Source organism: Cloeon dipterum, chromosome 3 (assembly GCF_949628265.1).
Source record: "Cloeon dipterum chromosome 3, ieCloDipt1.1, whole genome shotgun sequence".
NCBI lineage: Eukaryota > Metazoa > Arthropoda > Insecta > Ephemeroptera > Baetidae > Cloeon > Cloeon dipterum.
This window is the reverse complement of record NC_088788.1, coordinates 1,442,558-1,461,985: the sequence shown is the minus strand read 5'-3', so window position 1 is coordinate 1,461,985 and position 19,428 is coordinate 1,442,558. Positions and strand designations below refer to the sequence as shown.

General features: G+C 38.5%; 4 protein-coding genes across 4 annotated transcripts; all 4 read right to left on the bottom strand.

The window, feature by feature from the left end:
- Window positions 1-1,495: 1,495 nt before the first annotated feature.
- Window positions 1,496-4,171, bottom strand: LOC135940505 (uncharacterized). Its single transcript, XM_065485429.1, has 13 exons — window positions 4,126-4,171; window positions 4,009-4,073; window positions 3,838-3,955; window positions 3,533-3,777; window positions 3,337-3,471; window positions 3,239-3,274; window positions 3,062-3,179; window positions 2,905-3,011; window positions 2,766-2,846; window positions 2,668-2,704; window positions 2,428-2,498; window positions 2,271-2,370; window positions 1,496-2,211 (listed from the first exon to the last, which is right to left on the bottom strand). Exons 3-13 carry the CDS (start codon window positions 3,911-3,913, stop codon window positions 1,976-1,978), a joined length of 1,242 nt encoding a protein of 413 aa, XP_065341501.1. The 5' UTR covers window positions 3,914-3,955; window positions 4,009-4,073; window positions 4,126-4,171; the 3' UTR covers window positions 1,496-1,975.
- Window positions 4,172-4,265: 94 nt separating this feature from the next.
- On the bottom strand, window positions 4,266-5,921 carry LOC135940787 (uncharacterized). Its single transcript, XM_065485841.1, has 9 exons — window positions 5,816-5,921; window positions 5,684-5,726; window positions 5,477-5,624; window positions 5,215-5,422; window positions 5,108-5,158; window positions 5,022-5,055; window positions 4,751-4,815; window positions 4,350-4,688; window positions 4,266-4,307 (listed from the first exon to the last, which is right to left on the bottom strand). The coding sequence occupies exons 1-9, from the start codon at window positions 5,870-5,872 to the stop codon at window positions 4,266-4,268; spliced, it is 987 nt and encodes a 328-aa protein (XP_065341913.1). The 5' UTR covers window positions 5,873-5,921.
- A 1,006-nt stretch (window positions 5,922-6,927) lies between these two features.
- On the bottom strand, window positions 6,928-10,492 carry LOC135940507 (uncharacterized). The gene is given in 18 exon segments (XM_065485431.1): window positions 6,928-7,561; window positions 7,623-7,696; window positions 7,890-7,926; window positions 7,985-8,065; window positions 8,124-8,230; window positions 8,283-8,400; window positions 8,460-8,495; window positions 8,553-8,687; window positions 8,742-8,986; window positions 9,045-9,162; window positions 9,217-9,281; window positions 9,334-9,364; window positions 9,420-9,482; window positions 9,536-9,874; window positions 9,935-9,999; window positions 10,047-10,080; window positions 10,142-10,192; window positions 10,250-10,492. Coding segments are annotated over 18 exon segments (2,136 nt in total). The 5' UTR covers window positions 10,439-10,492; the 3' UTR covers window positions 6,928-7,213.
- A 6,055-nt stretch (window positions 10,493-16,547) lies between these two features.
- Window positions 16,548-19,326, bottom strand: LOC135940771 (uncharacterized). Its single transcript, XM_065485814.1, has 12 exons — window positions 19,135-19,326; window positions 18,621-18,738; window positions 18,299-18,543; window positions 18,103-18,237; window positions 18,018-18,053; window positions 17,841-17,958; window positions 17,686-17,792; window positions 17,547-17,627; window positions 17,452-17,488; window positions 17,104-17,171; window positions 16,943-17,045; window positions 16,548-16,885 (listed from the first exon to the last, which is right to left on the bottom strand). The coding sequence occupies exons 1-12, from the start codon at window positions 19,324-19,326 to the stop codon at window positions 16,650-16,652; spliced, it is 1,476 nt and encodes a 491-aa protein (XP_065341886.1). The 3' UTR covers window positions 16,548-16,649.
- Between the last annotated feature and the right edge of the window lie 102 nt (window positions 19,327-19,428).

Below are 19,428 nucleotides of genomic sequence, written 5' to 3'. Positions count from 1 at the left end.
CACTTGATTATAAAAGATCGTCTCAAGTGCTTCAGGTTTTCTAAACGTTAGACCAGTTTGTCTGTCAAAACCCTTTTTCAGAATAAAAATCTGACCTCTTGGATGAAAACGTTTTGTATGTTGAGGACTTCTACCGCCGCAAAGAACGAACTAAATATTTCAAAATTAAAATTGGTATATTAACAGACAACATCACGACAACATTTTATTAATAAATAATTTGCAATAGAATTAAAAGGCTCACCTGATGCCTCACAATTATCAGCACTAATGCTATCGATAAAAGCACCAAAATCCTCATTTTGGTGTCTATATGTTGTATAGCAGCTTCCGTTACAACAGAGCGATAGGTTTCAGTAGAAAGTGTGAAACAGAAATTTTCCACCTACACGTCTGTGACGCATCATTGCCATCAGCGTCCCCCACACGCACACACAGATTGCCCAATTTTTCACACAATATAAGCACCTGGCTCAAAGCTGTGGCAGGAATTTTAATGAGGCGCTCTTCGTATTTGGTGTTAATTTTTTATTCCAATTCTTCTATCCCCCATGAGGTAAAGGGTTTTTAAATTTCTGATCATAGCGCTGCATTGAATTTATCTTAATGGAATACCGCGCGTCTCAAACTTTATAATTTAAATGAATTTTAATTATTGGCAGAATGAAAGCCCAGGACGTAAACAGCAATAGTTAAATGCTTCCAAATTAGAGCAGGGAACCTGGAGCACATAAAAGAAGAACATTTCTAATTAAATTAATTAAATGTTGTGTATTATTGGTTTGCAATGTTTGAATGTGATGCAAAATCAAAAATCAGTTAGAGGAACTGCGCCGCCAAATTGAACCATATCTGGATGATTATTTGATAATTTTTTATTTCATGTAATGTGTGATGCTCAAAATAATGCTAGATAAAACGATGCTATTAGCTGAAAACGTATATAAGCGGCCATTATTGCTGTACCGCAATCACTTGATGTGAAATTTATATTGAGACGCAATGCAAAATGGAAAATTTAAACAGAGAGATACTCGACTTTCCCGTTTTTTTTGTCACATCGGGGAACAGCGCAGACTGCAAAATTATGGCACGTTTGATGTACCGCATTCGAGAATCAAAATGATTTCGCAAAAGCGACGTTCGGACAGGATGGAGGACACGAACATGGCGGAGGACCTGGTGTTGGCGCTCGCTGCATCGTTATTTTTTAAAAAATGTGAATAGAGTATACAACATTAGGTAGCAGTACTCAAAATTATAGTTCACACTATGTCGAAAAATCATCATATAAATAACAACCAGCTGTAATTATAAAGACACACAGAAACCCCTGTTGCCGAATGGGCCGTCAGGGTAGCCCCGTGTCCTCGAGTCTCCACCACCGCCAGAAGGGCGATTGCAAAGGTAGACTAATTATTGATAAGTTGATCTCACGTGAGGCCAATCTCGACATTAATCATACAACTCAATTTATTGCACTTTTAAATTATTTATTAAGGAAACTCGCGTTTTGGGCGAATCTCTACAGAATATGATCATCACCTCTCCGCCTCAGGGCGCAAGGAGGTGGTGACTAAATAAATTCTAGTGGGGAAATAACAAGCTTACAATGACCTCCTCCCAGCTAGCTTCCGCATAGAGGGGTTGAATTAAGCAGGTGATGGTGGGAGAAAAGGTTGAAAAGAAAAAGTCGCATGCCTCTGGTCACGCCTAAAAATTTCTATGCATTCAGACAAAAACATTTTGTCCTATTTTTATATTTGTTCAAACTTCAAACTGGAATTCGAGTGTACAACATTTCTTGGTATAGGACACTCGGTCTCAAAATATATGATGAAACTTGAACGGTGTCAAACATCCATCAGCTATAGCTGTAATTTGAGACAGCTGTTTTTGATTATTTTGTTCGCAAACAAAAAAAAACACCATAACCAACACACAAAATAATAATGACTTCTACGAAAGAAATACTCTAGTAGGGAAGTGGGCCACATATTAATCCTTTAACCACGTCTTTTTTTGCACCTAATTCTAATCCGGGGGTTTTCTTCAAGTAAATTTTAGTCGTGGTCAACTGATCGTAGCGATAAAATGAGTTGATGTCTGTGATCAATCCTGTCGGCAGCTTCTTGAAGTTCAAGCACCAACTGTCGGTGCCATCACCGTTGTCGAAAGTTGATCCAATGAAAAATTTGTAGCCACCATTTTCTGCAATATTTGTTCCAGCTCCCAATTGACAAACGAAATAATGTATCGATCTTTTTTACGTTGCCAGCTTTGCAAAAAAGCGTCTAAATCCGCTGGGCTTTCGAAGATGGCAAGGTGGCTGCCAAGTTTGCAGCAGGAGTCTTCTGCTTGAATGTCGCTCTGAATTTAAATAGAAATAATGTTTAGATACATTTATTAACTGATAGAATTACTTACAATTCCTGCTGTGTTAAGTGTTGTAAAGTATTTTTTGCCATTCGAGGCTGTCGTCATATTTCCTCCTAATGCTGAAATAAAAATACGACCTGAGTGATTTTTTTGTATTTCTATTGAAATTATTAATATTGTTGGGGAATAATTATCCAAAATGGTAAAATAATTCAATTTTCTCTACTATCTCAATATTTAACTTTGAATTAAGGCTTATCGGCGAAAAGAAAATTTATCAATCATTACATGATCCCGTGTTTTTAAGTTCATCAATATTTGCTTGCTGCAAGAACGAGATTAGTTTATCATTTTTTGTAAATTAGTCTTAAATTTATTAAGATTACATTTGGTACACAACTTGCTGCTGTAGGCAAAGGACACAATCTATCGCTGGTTTTAATTCCCCCTGTGGCAGTTTCTAAAACCTGATCAATACAAAGTTAAAAGATTTAATTCAGTATGAAGATTAATTCTAAAAATCACAGTGGCGTCTCCTTTGATGGCAGTTACGAGACCTAAAGTCAGGTCTGGATCATTTTTCTTGCCACACTGGAACATCTGGGCCATCGTGTGGCACTCGTCAGTAGACTCTGCAAAAAATTATGCTTTGCAATAGAGTTTGCACTTATAAAAAGCTAACGGATGGAAGTGCAGGAATCAAAGTTTTCAAAGCCATTTTGCATTTCTTGTGGGTCGTCGGACGTCAAGTCCTCTATATTGCGCAAAATTTCATCCGTCACCAGCGACCCGGTTTTTATCTTTTCCATAATCAGATTTAATTTGATTTTTAAAAAGGGAACTCAAGAAATATATTTACAACGTGTCCTTTTTTCCCGCAGCACCTTATATAACACTGCGAAGCGAAAATATATTAAATATTTTAAAAATTACTCCAATTAATTTGCGTAGCCGCACTTTCAGATTGCGTCTTTGTTTGAGGACGTTTCCGCTTGGATTCATGATTATGCTATTCACTTCACTCTCTTTCACACCCCAAATTTCCCTGCAACTGCGCGAGATTTGCATTGATTTATTGCCCGGTTTCAAGGCCTGAAAAGACGCAAAAACGCACATTGGAGTGGAGTGGAAAAAAATAGAATTAAAATATCACCTCGCAAAGAAACGGTTTTTGCTTGGAACAAGAGTCAGCGCCCAAATAAGTCTCTTTTAAAGTCGCATTTGACAAATTAATAAAAATGCACTGATCAGAACTCTCCGAGGGCATTTGCCCGTTTTTCCAGTTGGCTATTTCCTCCTTGTTCAATTTTTCGTCGTCAGAACACCAGAAGTGAGAGCCTGGACAACCGCGGTTGGTTCCAGATGTCCAGAAATCCTTTCCACATTGATCAGGGTAGACTGAGATAAGAGTTTATAAAAGTGTCAAATTCATTTTAATTGGAAATATCGCTATTCTACCTGCTTCGGGATATTTCGCAACCATTTTCGTAAGACAGCTTAATTCCTCTAGAGCTTCAATCGATGCCAATTTCATTCCAATTGAGCAGCAATATTTCCAAGCGCCGAACCAATCCAGCTAATTAAAATATATTAATAAATAGAAATTTTTAATTTCAAAATAAAAATTACAGTTGTTTTCGAAAACAGATAATCCTTGCCACAACCGGCATTCCACTGGCCGTGAACAAACAGATCTGAAAGAGAAGATCAAACAATTTTCACTAATTTTAGGATCAAATCACAAACCAGTTAACGTTCCGTTTGTGAAAATCAATTCCTATGACGTTTTAAATACATTGTAAAAAAAATTAGTCCTAAAGATAAGAAAAATCTTGCATTTTTAATACACTCCATCGGACATTTTGGTTTGTTGCAGTCGGGCGCCATCAACGCGTCGCCCTGAAAACCATGCAGAATTTGTATGTTAGCTGTCAATATACATTAACGTGGACAGAAAACAGCGATCCCACCTGGCAAGCCATGACGTACTTATGGCTGCAATTCCGGTCTGACAAAATTATTCCGCTCGCATTTTTGGTCACTTGCAAATGAAGGCAATTCTCGTTTTTCTGATAATTGTCCGGTTGCCCAGGAGCCCAGGAAAGCGAGTCGGGCAGGTCGATGGCCCCTGGACACCAAGCCCACTGACCCCAGATGCCCATTGCGCGTCCCGCCGTCCAATAATTCCAGTTTTGCGTCCACTTCGCTTTAGTCGTCTTGCCTAAACACTCAAAGTCGGCCGCCGAGCTAAACGATATCGGGTGCATGCCCAAACTGCAACAAAAGTCCCAATTCTGCTGCCAAGTTCCCTTTATGAGGAGTTAATTAATTATTTATTTTTAATGAAACATATTAAAAATTTAATACTAACAAGCTTGTTAGAGAAAAGGTACGATTTGTCGCAAGTGCGCGTCCACTTTCCGTACTTTTCTCCATCTGAATTTAAGAGAATGCTTTATTTTGTAAAAAGCTAGAATTAGAATTTTAATTGATTTTACAATAGCACCAAATAATGTTATTCTGTTTTTATTCATTTTATTAATAATTGCCTCTGGGAGTAGCTATTGTAGACTCAATTAAAAAATAAATTCACCACTTAATATATAGATTTTTATCCATTCTCCACATGTTTAACATTTTACCTTTAATTTTTCCATTTGCATCAAACACTGTGCTCTATAAATTCGAATATAAATAATGGATGCGTCAAAATAAATACGACACATACGTCTTTGTTGCACTTAAGAGGAAGGCAAGAGTCTTGAAAATCGTCTTTACGCTAATTTAATTTTTTAATATATATTAATTTTAAATATTAATCAAATGTCTATCTACTTTCGCAGCTGTGGTCAGGGTTGTTTTCGCTTCTGCTGCTGGAGAGGTGCTTTTAGGATATTTTGTCTCAGAGGACGGGATGCCTTGATCAGAGGAAATTGTTTCTGTCGCAATGGGATAATTTTGGTTTGGTTCAGAGGGGGTTGTTTCAGCCTTATTTTCATATTCCCTCCTCTCATTTTCGGTTTCGGCTGTTTCAAAATGTCCTCTTAAATGAAAATAATATTAAATAGTTTGCTTCGTGCTGCACGAATTCATATACTGAGTGGTGAATGTTTTAATGTGCTGCTGGGTGTTATTCGATTCGAAAGCACTCGAACGTCGCGTCGGTTTACGCGTAAAAGATGCCGAACATTTCGAACCTCCACAACACTTGATTATATAAATTCGTCTCGAGTTCTTCAGGTTTTCTAAACGTTTGACCTGGTTATTTATTGAAAAAAAAAAACTTTTTCAAAAGAATCCTGACCTTTTGAAAGATAACCAGGATTTTTACCGCCGCAAAGAACGAACTGAATATTTTTAAAATTGGTTTATTAACAGACAACATCACGAAAACATTTTATTTATAAATTATTTTCAACACAATTAAAAGACTCACCTGAAACTTCACAATTATTAGCGCTGACACTATCGATAAAAGCACCAAAATCCTCATTTTCGCTTCAACGTTGCATTGCAGCTTCCGTTAGAATAGAGAGCGATAGGTTTCATTAAAAAAGTGAAACAGAAATTTCCAATTTTCCACCGACACGTCTGTGACGCATGATTGCCATCAGCGTCCCCCCACACATACACACAGAATTTCCAATTTTTCAAATAATAAGCACCTGGCTCAAGGCTGTGGCAGGAATTTTAATGAGGCGCTCTTCTATCCCCATGAGGTAAAGGGTTTTTTAAATTTCTAACCGAACTCGCTGCATTGAATTTATCTTAATGGAATACCGCGCGTCACACTTTATAATATAAATGAATTTTAATTGTTTGCAGTATGAAAGCCCAGGACGTAAACAGAAATAGTTAAATGCTTCCAAATTAGAGCAGGGAACCTATATAAACAAGGAAATATTACAACCTTTTTTTAGGCGGCCTTTTGAAAGAGTCATAGGTTTTTTGTCACAGTCTAATAGAGGTGATGCATGCTAGCTAATTTCGAATTACACTATGTAAATTTACATTTATTACAAGTTTCAAGATGAAAACATATTGGAAAGTGATGTCCGTGATAATGGTATTTTATTAGCATAGCACGGTCTTTGCAATTAATTTCTCTTCGCCCAGTCATTATTTAACATTGCTGGGAATTTATGAAATTCTGGATCGTCGCGACAAGGACAAGGGTCAAGGCCATGACCGTTTTCATTCCGGCGGTGGAGTGATTTAACTTAATCTTCCTTCCGCGCCCTGATAGAATTATGCATCTCAAGTTATTGCAATTTTTACCGCCTTTACCGCTGCTCTGGAATAAGAATGCTCTTTTATATTTTTTATGTTAGAATTTCCGCAGGAAATAATTATATGTAATGAGCTGGCGATACTTCTGCATTATTCTGGACCCATTTTTGTGTACTACTCACAAAGAAAAATCAACGAAAAAAAACGAATGGATGCATTATTATTTATGCCTTATTAAAACCTTGAATGTTATGCAACAGCTAGATTTTTTACCCTAAAATTTGTGATTTTATTAATTGACCAATTTGTTTATTTAGTTATCTTTATTTGTCTATATAAAACGGTACAAAAATTGAAGCTCCTTTATTCCTGCCCGCATATTTTTACAAATTTTACTTCACAAAAAAATTAATTAAAAAAACATCAATGATGTCATACAAATAACAACCGTGCAGCTATAATTATAAGACACAACAGCTACTTTTTATTATTTTGTTGGCAAGCAAAAAAAACTCCATATTATATCAAACATAAAATCAATCACACATGTCTAGAATCCAAATACTTTCTACGATTGCAATAATTTGATCAAAATTCTGATACTTTAGTAAGGAATTGGACCACACAAAACTCGGTGAGCCCCACTTCCTTTTGGAAAAATTTCTAATCCAGCGCCTTGCCTCAAGAAAATTGTAGTCGAGTTCCACTGCTGGTTGCGATAAAATGAGTTGATGTCTGTGATCAATCCTGCTGGCAGCCTCTTAAAGGTCAAGCACCAGCTGTCGGTGCCATCGCCGTTGTCGAAAGTCGGCCCAATGTAAGCCACGTGGCCTGAATAATCCGTGATACCTTGCCAAAGTGTCCCAAAATCTTTGAAATCCGCTAAGCTTTCGAAGATGGCAAGGTGGCTGCCAAGTTTGCAGCAGTAGTTTGCTTCTGCTTGAGCGTCGGTCTAAAGTTAGAAAAAAAATATTGTTATTTCGAGGCATTTATTTACTGTTTCAATTACTTACAATTCCCTCATAATAGACGTATTTCATAAAGTATTTTTTTCCATTCAACGTTGCCATGACACCTCCCCCCAATGCTGGAATAAAAGTTACACCTTTATTCATTGAACTTTTGCCGTGAGCGGGAAACACATATTTTTGACGGGGAATCCACCTTTTAATATAATTTAATTAAAAGATATTTAATTATGAAAAATACTTTGATTTTCGATTGTCTCAATATTAAAACTTAAAATGATGCTCCAGATGAAAGAAAAGAAAATTGATTACATGATCCCGTGTTTTTAAGTTCATCGATATTTGCTTGCTGCAAGAACAACATTAGTTAATCTTACTGTAAATTTGTCTAAATTTAGTAAGATTACATTTGGTACACAACTTGCTGCTGGATACAGAGGACACACTCTCCCGGGGGTTTGAATTCCCCCTGTGGCAGTTACTAAAACCTGATCAATACAAAGTTCAAAGATTTAATTCAGTATGAAAGTTAGTTCTAAAAATCACAGTGGCGTCTCCTTTGTTGGCAGTGACGAGTCCTAAAGTCAGATCTGGAGCATTTTTCTTGCCACACCCGAACACCTGGGCCGTCGTGTTGCATTCGTCAGTAGACTCTGTGAAAGATTTTGCGCTTCAATTATGTTAATGGCATAGAAAAGCTTTTACGAATGGAAGCGCAGGAATCAAAGTTTCCAAAGCCATTCTGCATTTCTTGCGGGTCGTCGGCCGTCAAATCCTCCAAGCTGCGCAAAATTTGTTCCGTCACCAGTGACCCACTTTTTATCTTTTCCATAATCAGATTTAATTCGATTTTTAAAAAGCGAACTCAAGAAATATATTTACAACGTGTCCTTTTTTCCCGCAGCACCTTATATAACACTGCGAAGCAAAATTTACGAATTTGAAAATTATTCAAATTATTTTGTTTAGCCGCACTTTGAGATTGCGTCTTTGGTTGACAACGTCGCCGCTTGGATTCATGATTATATCAATCACTTCACTGTCTGTCACGCCCCAAATTTCCTTGCAAGTGCGTTCGATTTGCAAAGATTTATTGCCCGGTTGCAAGACCTGAAAGACACAAAAAACACATTAGAGTGGAAAAATATAGAAATAAAATATCACTTCGCAAAGAAATGGCTTTTGTTCGGTACAAGAATCAGCGCCCAAATAAGTCTCACTCAAAGTCGAATTTGACAAATTAATGAAAATGCACTGATCAGCACTCTCCGAGGGCATTTGCCCGTTTTTCCAGTTTCCTAGTTCTTCCTTGTTCAATTTTTCATTCTCTGAACACCAGAAGTGTGCTCCTGGACAGCCGCGGTTTGTGCCAGATGTCCAGAAATCCTTTCCACATTGATCAGGGTAGACTGATAGGAGTTTAAAAAAGTGTCAAATTCATTTGAATTGGAAATATCAATATTTTACCCGCTCTGGGATATTTCGCAACCATGTTCGTAAGACAACTCAATTCCTCTAGAGCTTCAATCGATGCCAGTTTCATTCCAATGGAGCAGCAATAATTCCACGCACCCAACCAATCCAACTAATCGTTATTATTTTTTAAAGAGAAGATATAAATTTTTAAATTAAAATTCACAGTTGCAGCCGAAAACAGATAATCCTTGCCACAACCGGCATTCCACTGGCCGTGAACAAATAGATCTGAAAGAGAAGACTAAACAATTTTCACTAAATTTAGGCTCAAATCACTAACCTTTAATTATTCCCTTTGTGAAAAATGATTCCTATTATGTTTTAAATATTGTTAAAAAAAGATTTTAAAGGAAAAACAGATCTTGCATTTTTACTGCACTCCATCGGACAGTTTGGCTTGTTGCAATTTGACGCCATCATCGCGTCGCCCTTAAAACATCTTAAATCTCAACAAATTCACAAACATAAAACATTGATTCCACCTGGCAAGCCATGACGTATTTATGGCTGCAGTTTCGGTCTGACAAACGTACACCGCTCGAATTTTTCGTCACTTGCAAATGAAGGCAATTCTCATCGGGCTGATTATTGTCCGGTTGCCCCGGAGCCCACGAAAGCGAGTCGGGAAGGTTGACGGCCCCTGGACACCAGGCCCACTTTCCTTAAGTGCCCATTGCGCGTCCAGCCGACCAATAATTCCAGTTTAGCGTCCAGTTCGCTTTAGTCGTGTTGCTCAAACACTCGAAGTCGGCCGCCGAGCTAAACGATATTGGTTTCATGCCTAAACTGCAGCAAAGGTCCCAACTCCGCTGCCAAGTGCCCTTTAGAGGATTGAATTTTGTATTTATTTTTAATAAAATCATAACATATTTAATACTAACAAGCTTGTTAGAGAAAAGGTACAATGTGTCGCAGGTGCGTGTCCATTTCCCATACTTTTCCCCGTCTTAAAATAAAGTTAAAATAAGAATTTTTCTAGGTTTCACGATTTACCCTTAACATTCCCGATTGCGTCAAATAATGCGCTCTATAAATTCGAAAATTAATTAATGGATACACGTCAGAATTAATACGAAACATATAATTACGTCTTTGTTGCACTTCAATGGGAGGCAAGAGTCTTGAAAATCGTCTTTTGGCTAATTTATCAGTTTTTAAATATATACTAATTTAACCAATTAATCGAGTGTCTTTACCTCGCAAAAATAAGGAAACAGTGAATTAGAATCTGACGTTTTCAAGACGGCAGCACCGTTAATCATGGACGCCGTGAGTCCTTTTTGAACAATTTCCAAACTGTTCATTTCCTGCATGATCGCGGGAAGGACGATTTCTCTTTTTTGGTTGCACCAGGCGAAACTCAAATTGTAATTTTGGCACGACATGTTGCCTTCGTTGGAGCCAATCGTCCAGACGGCAGAAGCAGTGCCAACATCTTTAAATCGTTTGAAAACAATTTATATAAAGAAATGAATAAAATTAAAACATACCCGTAAGCAATTTTTGAATAATACTCATTTTTAGCGCGTCTTGCACAGAAACTAAATTCAAATTGCGCGAGAAGCAGTTCCTGGCCGCGTCAACTTGAGTCGCTACTGCTGACGAAAACAGAAACGTCATTCCGTTTCTAATAATTTGCTTGCCTAAATACAAAGGGCAAAAATCAAGGCATCTCCGGCGGTATTTATAATTTTCCTCTTACTCGTGCTTGCGCTGATCACTGATGATACGCTCTGAATAAATTTTGTGCAAAACGAGTTAATTTTGTGTGTTATATATAGTATTTATGAATTTTCAATATTTCAACAGTTATTTGAAATTTTTAAATAAAATTAAGGTTTGAAGAGTTGATTTCACGTTTTTAAATTCTTAAAATGATTAAAATAAAACCTGGTTTGCGATGAAAGTGAAGTTTTCGCACCGAGACAGTTCACAAGCTAGCTAAAAACCAATTTTAATTTTAAAAATCATCTCTGCTAATAAATTTGAGCCTGCATTTATTGGTTTAGCGGTCGTAGTTGTTGATGTCGAGGTGGTAGTGGTCGTGGTTGCAGCTCTTGGGGTGGTGGTTACCAAATTTGTGGTTGCCGCAGCTGTGGTCAGGGTTGTTTTCGCTTCTGCTGCTGGTGAGATGCTTGTAGGTGGATTTGTGGTTGATTCTGCTTTCTTCTCAGCTGTTGAATACGTCAGAAATATTCGTGGTTCGTAAATTTCGTCGACATACAAGGTGTATTTTCCGCAATAAATTTTGTTGTGTCACTTTGAGAAGTCGTGGCGGTAGTCTCTGATGACGTGATGCCTTGATTAGAGGAAATTGTTTCTGTTTCAATGGGATTTTGGTTTGGTTCAGAGGAGGTTCTATCCGACTCAGAGATAGCCTTATTTTCATAATCGATGCTGTCGATTTTGGTTTCAGCTGTTTGAAAATGTCCTCTAAAATAAAAATAATATTAAATAAGTTTGCTTCGTGCTTCTCATTCTCATAATATTCATACGGAGTGCTGGCTTTTTTAAGGATTGAAGTGTTATTCGTGTTCAAATCGCTCGAACGTCGCGGTGGTTTGCGCATAAAAGATGCCGAACATTTCGAACCTCCGCAACACTTGATAATAAAAGGTCGTCTCGAATGCTTCAGGTTTTCTAAACATTTGACCAGATTAATTATTATCCTTTTTTACCTTTTGAAAGTAAACGTTTCCGTAATTGAGGACTTCTACCGCCGCAAAGAACGAACTAAATTTTAAAATTTTTCTAATTTAGACAAGATCACAACATAATTACATATCCATCAAAACTTTCACCTGAAAATTCACAATTATTAGCACTGATATGATCGTTGAAAGCACCAAAACCCTCATTTTGACTTTCTACGTTGTAAAAGAGCTGTTTGTTCAGACAGAGGCAGAAGTTTTCAGCATGAATTGTGAAACTCCGAACTTCCTGCTATGTGTGTGACGGACTGTTGATGTCACAAAGTGTTTTCCCCAAACCTTTTTGAGCCAAATTATGGACGTTGGAAAGCTCCATTCAAAAAGTCAGTGAAAGAATATTGTTATTTGGTGTTGCATAACGCATTAATTGGAACGACCAATTTTTCACTTCTTTTCGTGATGCGTATTAGCATTTCGAAAATATTGAGCGGGTGTCTATCTATATGTAAATTATGAAAAATATGTCAGTAGATTTGCTACTTAAATTTCAAGCTCGATTTACGATGCGGTAGAAATACATAAAATTTAAGCTTTCCTTCCATCATTTTTTCCTTTATTGTATGAGCTGAGCCGTGCACCGACCAGGGTTTTGTACTCAAAAGTTATTTGTGTTTTGTTCGATAAAATAAATCGATGTCTGTGATCAATCCTGCTGGCAGCTTCTTGAAGTTCAAGCACCAGCTGTCGAAAGTCGGTCCAATGAATATCCAGTGGCGTCCATTATCTGTACATGACACTTTCCCCTATTAAATCCGGAATAAAAGTTTCAAATTTAACTGTGAGTGGTAATTTGGATGCCGAAATTTATTCACAATAAAATTAAGATAAATCCTTATTTATAAGATAGTCACTAAAAATTTAATAATAATCACTGGCCGACTTTTCCCTTTTTAGTCGCATTGGTGAACAGCGCAGGGACTGCAAAAATATGGACCATTCGTGAAACAAAATGATTTCGCAAGTAAGTGACGTTCGGACAGGATGGAGGACACGAACATGGCGGAGCTGGTGTTGGCGGTCACTGCATCATTATATTTTTAAAAAATATATACATAATTGAAAGCAAGTTACTGGCACGTGAAAACGTGGAAACGTTAATGTTGGTGACGCTCGTGACGTTGAGGTGCATGCAATTTTCAGACTTGTTCAGGTTGTCTGACAGATCTCGACGAAAGGAATAGAAATCTGCTAAAATATTGTGGTCAAGCCTGGTCAAAAACCTGAGATGAAATGGCATACCTGTGGCCGCGACGACAAGGACAAGGGTCAAGGTTCCACGCCCTGATATAATTATGCATCTCAAGTTATTGCAATTTTTACCTCCTTTACCGCTGCTCTGGAATATGAATGCTATTACTTGATTTATATTTTTTATGTTAGAATTTCTGCAGGAAATAATTTAATTATATGCAATGAGCTTGCAATACTTCTGAATTGTGAGCCCATTTTTGTGTGCTACTCACAGAAAATAATCAACGAAAAAGACGAATTATGCACGTATAAAACCTTGAATGTTATGCAACCCGCACTGAACGACTGTTCAGCGGCACAGTTTCCCTCCCAATGCAAGGCGTACGCGACACGGCGAGATTTTAATATGAAAGTATGTGTTTGGTTTATTGCCTTCCTGCGGCAACTTGTTTACCTAAAATGAACGCATGCTTGGAGTCTGTAAATTAATAATTTAATAAGATTTTTGGTAATAAGAATAAAAGTCACATAATTATCATTAGCATTAAAATTGGGTTAAATTTATATCATTTTTGCTGTTCTGAAAGACGATGTGATCGAATTGACAGGTTTTTCAAAAATCAGCTACTTTTTGTCAATTATACCAATTGGAAATAAGGGCCTATTATTGTTTCGGCAAGTCTCTTTAAAAATATTAGAGCTTATAATCACAAATTACTACATTATGACGTTTGTTAAACAATTATAATGTTTTATATCTCAATTTTAAATGATAAAATGGACGGTTAAAAAATCACGAGACTTGCCACACGGAATTTAGAGCAACAGCTATATTTTTTGCTCTTTATTTTAGAAGCAGTTAGAAAGTCAAAAGTTTGAAATGCAGATTATTTGATTTATTCCATATAACGGTTTTAAGGGCGGATATCGACTGATCCAGACAAAAAATAGATCCAGCCAAGGTGAACTGTTAGGATATTCCGTTTCGCAGCCATCTACATCAGAGGATGGACCAAAGCTGGCGATTCCAATTTGGGTCTCCACTCCGTCCGATTCAGTGATGGTGAGGGGGTCGCCGGCGTGTCCCTCTTGCTAAAATTTGTAAATTAATTTTAAGGAGCGACAAAAAATAAGCGAATAAAGCGTACACTGCAAATGCCAGATCCGTTTGTGTCGTACGTGCACATTGTCCTTCCAGTGCTCACTTCAGGGTAGAATCGTAGACAAAATGTTTTTTCCTGGACGATGACGTCCGTGAAGATAAGCTGATCAGCGTTAGAGGTCTCATCTTAACATGCAAGTTGGGAATTAAAATTTTGTCTTCTGGTAAACACAAAAAAATTTTTGGTACCATTTGAGGTGCGTTCCCAGCTAGAGACGGTTGCTTTGCGTCTTTCATGGGTTTGTGAGCGCCTAGACCAAGATGGCAGACGGATGATGATTTGTTTGAGACGGTTTTACATGCGATCTTTTCCATGTCCATACTATTCGGGTGCACGACGCTCGCTGCCAATGCATGAACTCAATTCCTTAGGATTCAGTTGAAGCCACAATTGACTCTGGGAAAAAAGTGGCTGCGAAATTAGAATGCTTTTCAAATGGTGAGGTGTGTCTCCTTACTTGAAACCCTATTGCCAAAACTGTATATCGTTTCTACCTCCTCTAGATAGCTGATAGGTTTCTGGGGGTTAACTGGATCGCATACCAACCCCCATTAGCCTTTCTACTTTCTCGGTGATATTTTTTACTGGTAAAAATCAACGAAATTTCTGTTTTGTCTATTTTATATTTAATTTTGTCACTCTCTATAAGAGGTAAAAGAGGTAGTTTGGGGTAGTTTTTCAAATAAAGTTTTGGAAATAAGTTGCAGAAATAACAAAAGTGATTTTTATCGTTACGCTGCGATACGCGGGGTGGAAGAGGGATGATGAGGCTAGATCACCCTCAAAACCCTTTGGCTACCTAAGGGAGGTCAAGACGAGTCTATTTTTTCCCCTGTTTTTCCGCCCCATAGCGAAAAAGATATTAAACGGGCAAATTTGCTCATTTGTTCCCTGAGTACCTTTCGGCAGGTATATCTCCGGTCCTGAGCAAGATTTCTTGCAAAACGCTCTAGAAGCGATGGGTAATTTATCTGCGAACATTTTAAGACCAAATACGACCTGATCGGATGAACAACCGCGGAGGAGTAGCATTTGGCGCGCGGCGCGGAACGGTTTTTCGGGTTTTTCGCCTCCCATAAGCTTAACATGGGAATTTGAATTCGGGTTTTCGGGCAGCAAAAAATGTTTTCGGCCGCGACTGCTATACTATACCCTTCTAATCGGCGAACAGTGCCTGCAAACCGATTTTGGCGGAAATCCGGGCCATAGGCGAATTACGGCGGAGCATTGAAAATCCGCGTTTTGCCGTGCACGCAAATAATGGCCAGGCTGAGAATACGCGCGGCGGCGCCGTGGAGCCGCCGGGCGCTGAACATCGAATTTGACCATCGGACACACACGAGTGCGTGCGCGCGTGTCTGAAACCGAATTTTCAGCTGTCTAGCTCTGCCCAAATTTATTTTATAACGGATTTTCGGTTTTTGGTGTGCAAAACGCGTGCACGGCAGGAGGTTTGATTTTTGCCAAAATTCGAGTATTCGCCGCAGCGTCGACCGCGAACCCTCATTCGAAAGTGCCCGCCGAGCACTTTAACCTGGTGGGCCCAAACGACCTTTCTCAGGGTCCCCCGACCTGAGAGATCGATTCCCAGGCCGAATTTAATTGCGTTTTTGGCGTTTTTTTTAGCATGTTTGACGCTGCATTGCGGTGGCTACCCACATTTCAAACCACCAACCTTCATCAGGTAGCCCACCCTGAGCACTTTTACTACGCCATTTAACCGGCGGCAACGATTCATTTCGCTTCCTTCGTCTCACTAAGAGTGCATAAAAGTGCGTTTTGAAGTCTCGCGAGTGGTGCAGCGTTTCGCCCAGCGCGAAGACACATTTTAATTCATTATTTTGCCAAAATTCGAGTATTCGCCGCAGCGTCGACCACGAGCCCTCATTCGAAAGTGCTCACCAAGCACTTTAACCTGACGCAACCGGCCGACCTTTCTCAGGGTCCCCCGACCTGTAACCCTCGAACGGAGCGCCTCGGTTTTTGCCGTCTAACAATTGGACCGGTGAAGCGATTTTCGCGCGCGAACCCTCCCCGGAAGCGTCTCGCCGGGGCGCACAACCCCCCAACCACCACGGCGACCTTTCTCAGGGTGACCGCCACGATGTCGCCCCCGCGCCGGTTTTCTCGGCGTTTCCAGCGCGCCCCCGCCTGGTGGTCGCCGCCCGCGATCGGGTTTGGGGGCGAATCCGAGTTCGCCCCCGACCCCGAATTCAAGTGCGAAGCGCTTGTTCTATATTTATATTTATTCAAACTAGAATTACAGTAAACAACATTTCTTGGTAGGACTCAAAATGAAAGTCATAAAATCATTTAAATTATGTTGAAACATAATCCGTGTCATACAAACAACAAACAGTTGTAATTTTAAGGCACTCAGCATTTTTTTATTATTTTGTTGCCAAGCAAAAAAACATCATATAATACCAAACACAAAATCAATCACACATATAATAGAAAAATGTCTAGAATCCAATAATTATCGAAAAGGTTTTCTACGATTGGAATAATTTAATCAAAATTCAGATAAATTAGTAGGGAAGTGGGCCACATAAAACTCGGTGAGCCCCAATTCCTGTCGGAACTATTCTTAATGCACCGTTATGATTCAAAAATAGAAAAGTCGAGTTCCACTGCTGGTTGCGATAAAATGTGTTGATATCTGTGATCAATCCTGCTGGCAGCTTCTTAAAGTTCAAGCACCAGCTGTCGGTGCCATCGCCGTTGTCGAAAGTCGCTCCAATGAAAGTCAAGTCGCCGTTAGCATCTGTGATATTCGTTCCAGCTCCGAATTGATCAACAATATGTCAAGAGAATTTTTTACCTTGCCAGCTAGGCATAAAAGCGTTGAAATCCGCTAAGCTTTCGAAAATTGCAAGGTGGCTGCCAAGTTTGCAGCAGTAGTCTGCTTCTGCTTGAAAGTCCATCTAAATTTAGAAAAATAATGTTATTTTGATGCATTTATTTAATTTCCGAATTACTTACAATTCCTAAGATATATTTCATAAAGTATTTTTTGCCATTCGATGGTAACAAGACTCCTCCCCCCAAAGCTGAAATAACAGTTTGACGTTACATTTCAATTTTGCCCTGAGCGGGAAACATATATTTTTTAATACAATCACGATAAATCCTTTAATATATATAAAATATTCTGATGTAAAGAAAATGTATGTATATGTACCAATTGAGAGATTATTACAAAGACGGGGAACCTTTTAATATAATTTAAAATTAAAATATATTTAATTATGATAAAAACTTTGACTTTCCATTGTCGCAATATCAAAACTTAAAATTATACGTCTGATGAAAGAAAAGTAAATTGATTACATTTTCCCGTGGTTTTTAGTTCATCAATATTTGCTTGCTACAAGAAAAATATTAGTAAATCTTACCGTAAATTAGTCTAAATTTAGTAAGATTACGTTTGGTACACAACTTGCTGCTAGATAAAGAGGACATACTCTATTGCCGGTTTTAATTCCCCCTGTAGCAGTTACTGAAACCTGGCGAATACAAATTAAAATATATAATTCTGTCTCAATATAGAAATCTAAAAATCACAGTGGCGTCTCCTTTGATGGCAGTTACGAGACCGAAAGTCAGGTCTGGATCATTTTTCTTTCCACATTGGAACATCTGGGCCATCGTGTTGCATTCGTCAGTGGACTCTGCAAAAAATAATAATTTGCAATTGTGTTTGCACAAATAATGCTTACGAATGGAAGTGCAGGAATCAAATTTTTCAAAGCTATTCTGCATTGCTTGCGGGTCATCGGCCGTCAAGTCCTCCAAGTTGCGCAAAATTTCATCCGTCACCAGTGACCCGTTTTTTATCTTTTCCATAATCAGATATAATTTGATTTGTAAAAAGTAAACTCAAGAAATATATTTACCACGTTCCCCTTTTTCCCGCAGCACCTTAGATAACACTGCGAAGCAAAAATATAGACACGATTTAAAAAATTTGCGTAGCCGCACTTTGAGATTGCGTGTTTGGTTGACGACGTCGCCGCTTGGATTCATGATAATATCATTCACTTCATTTTCTGTCACATTCCAAATTTCCGAGCAAGAGCGCGCGATTTGAACCGATTTATTTCCCGGTTGCAAGGCCTGAAGACACAGAAACGACAAACATTAAAATGTGGAATAAAAAAAAATTGTAAAATATCACTTCACAGAGAAACTGTTTTTGCTTGTTACAAGAGTCAGCACCTAAATAGGTCTCACTCAAAGTTGAATTTGACAAATTAATGAAAATGCACTGATCAGCACTCTCCGAGGGCATTTTCCCGTTTTTCCAGTTTGCTATTTCCTCCTTGTTTAATTTTTCGTCGTCAGAACACCAAACGTGAGCTCCTGGACAACCTCTATTTGTGCCAGATGTCCAGAAATCCCTTCCACATTGATCAGGGTAGACTGATAAAAGAGTTCATAAAAGTTTGAAATTCAAATACTCGTTTCAATGGTTGGAATTATCATTATTCTAATTCTACCTGCTCTGGGATATTTCGCAACCATATTCGTGAGACAACTCAATTCCTCAAGAGCCTCAATCGAGGCCAGTTTCATTCCAATGGAGCAGCAATAATTCCACGCGCCCAACCAATCCAACTAATCGTTATAATTTATAAAACAGAAAATATAAAATTTAAAATAAAAATTCACAGTAGGAGATGAAAACAGATAATCTTTGCCACAACCGGCATTCCACTGGCCGTGAATAAATAGATCTAAAAGACGAAGCTCTAATTTATTTTTACTCAAATTTGGCTCAAATCACTAACCATTTAATACGCCATTTTTGAAAATCGATTCCTATGACGTTTTAAAAATATTTTTAAAAATATGAGCCCTAATTTAGACAAGGAAAATCTTGCATTTCTACTACACTCCTTCGGACAGTTTGGCTTGTTGCAATTGGACGCCATCAACGCGTCACCCTTGAAACCATCCAGAATTTTTATGTTAGCAAAATACATTAACGTGGACAGAAAAATGTCGTCCCACCTGGCAAGCCATGACGTACTTGAGGCTGCAGTTCCGGTCTGACAAAATTATTCCGCTCGCATTTTTCGTCACTTGCAAATGAAGGCAATTCTCGTTGGTCTGATTATTGTCCGGTTGTCCCGGAGCCCACGAAAGAGAGTCGGGCAGGTCGATGGCCCCTGGACACCAGGCCCACCTTCCCCAGGTGCCCATCGCGCGTCCCGCCGTCCAATAATTATAGTTTAGCGTCCAGTTCGCTTTGGTTATGTTGCTCAAACACTCGAAATCGGACGCAGAGCTAAACCAAATAGGATG

Excerpts from the sequence above, each read along its gene's own strand:
- LOC135940771 (XM_065485814.1), bottom strand. The coding sequence starts at position 19,326 with ATGGGCACCTGGGGAAGGTGGGCCTGGTGTCCAGGGGCCATCGACCTG. Across the intron at positions 18,238-18,298 it reads AAAAACAGTTTCTCTGTGAA|GCCTTGCAACCGGGAAATAA; the intron begins GTGATATTTTAC and ends CTGTGTCTTCAG. Across the intron at positions 17,489-17,546 it reads CAGCAAGTTGTGTACCAAAC|CAAGCAAATATTGATGAACT; the intron begins GTAATCTTACTA and ends TTTTTCTTGTAG.
- LOC135940505 (XM_065485429.1), bottom strand. The coding sequence starts at position 3,913 with ATGAAATTGGCATCGATTGAAGCTCTAGAGGAATTAAGCTGTCTTACG. Across the intron at positions 2,847-2,904 it reads CCATCAAAGGAGACGCCACT|GTTTTAGAAACTGCCACAGG; the intron begins GTGATTTTTAGA and ends TGTATTGATCAG. Across the intron at positions 2,212-2,270 it reads TTTTTTGCAAAGCTGGCAAC|AAAATGGTGGCTACAAATTT; the intron begins GTAAAAAAGATC and ends CAAATATTGCAG.
- LOC135940787 (XM_065485841.1), bottom strand. The coding sequence starts at position 5,872 with ATGAGGATTTTGGTGCTTTTATCGATAGTGTCAGCGCTAATAATTGTG. Across the intron at positions 5,727-5,815 it reads TAATAATTGTGAAGTTTCAG|TTCGTTCTTTGCGGCGGTAA; the intron begins GTGAGTCTTTTA and ends AAAAATATTCAG. Across the intron at positions 4,308-4,349 it reads AGTACGTCATGGCTTGCCAG|CTAACATACAAATTCTGCAT; the intron begins GTGGGATCGCTG and ends GTATATTGACAG.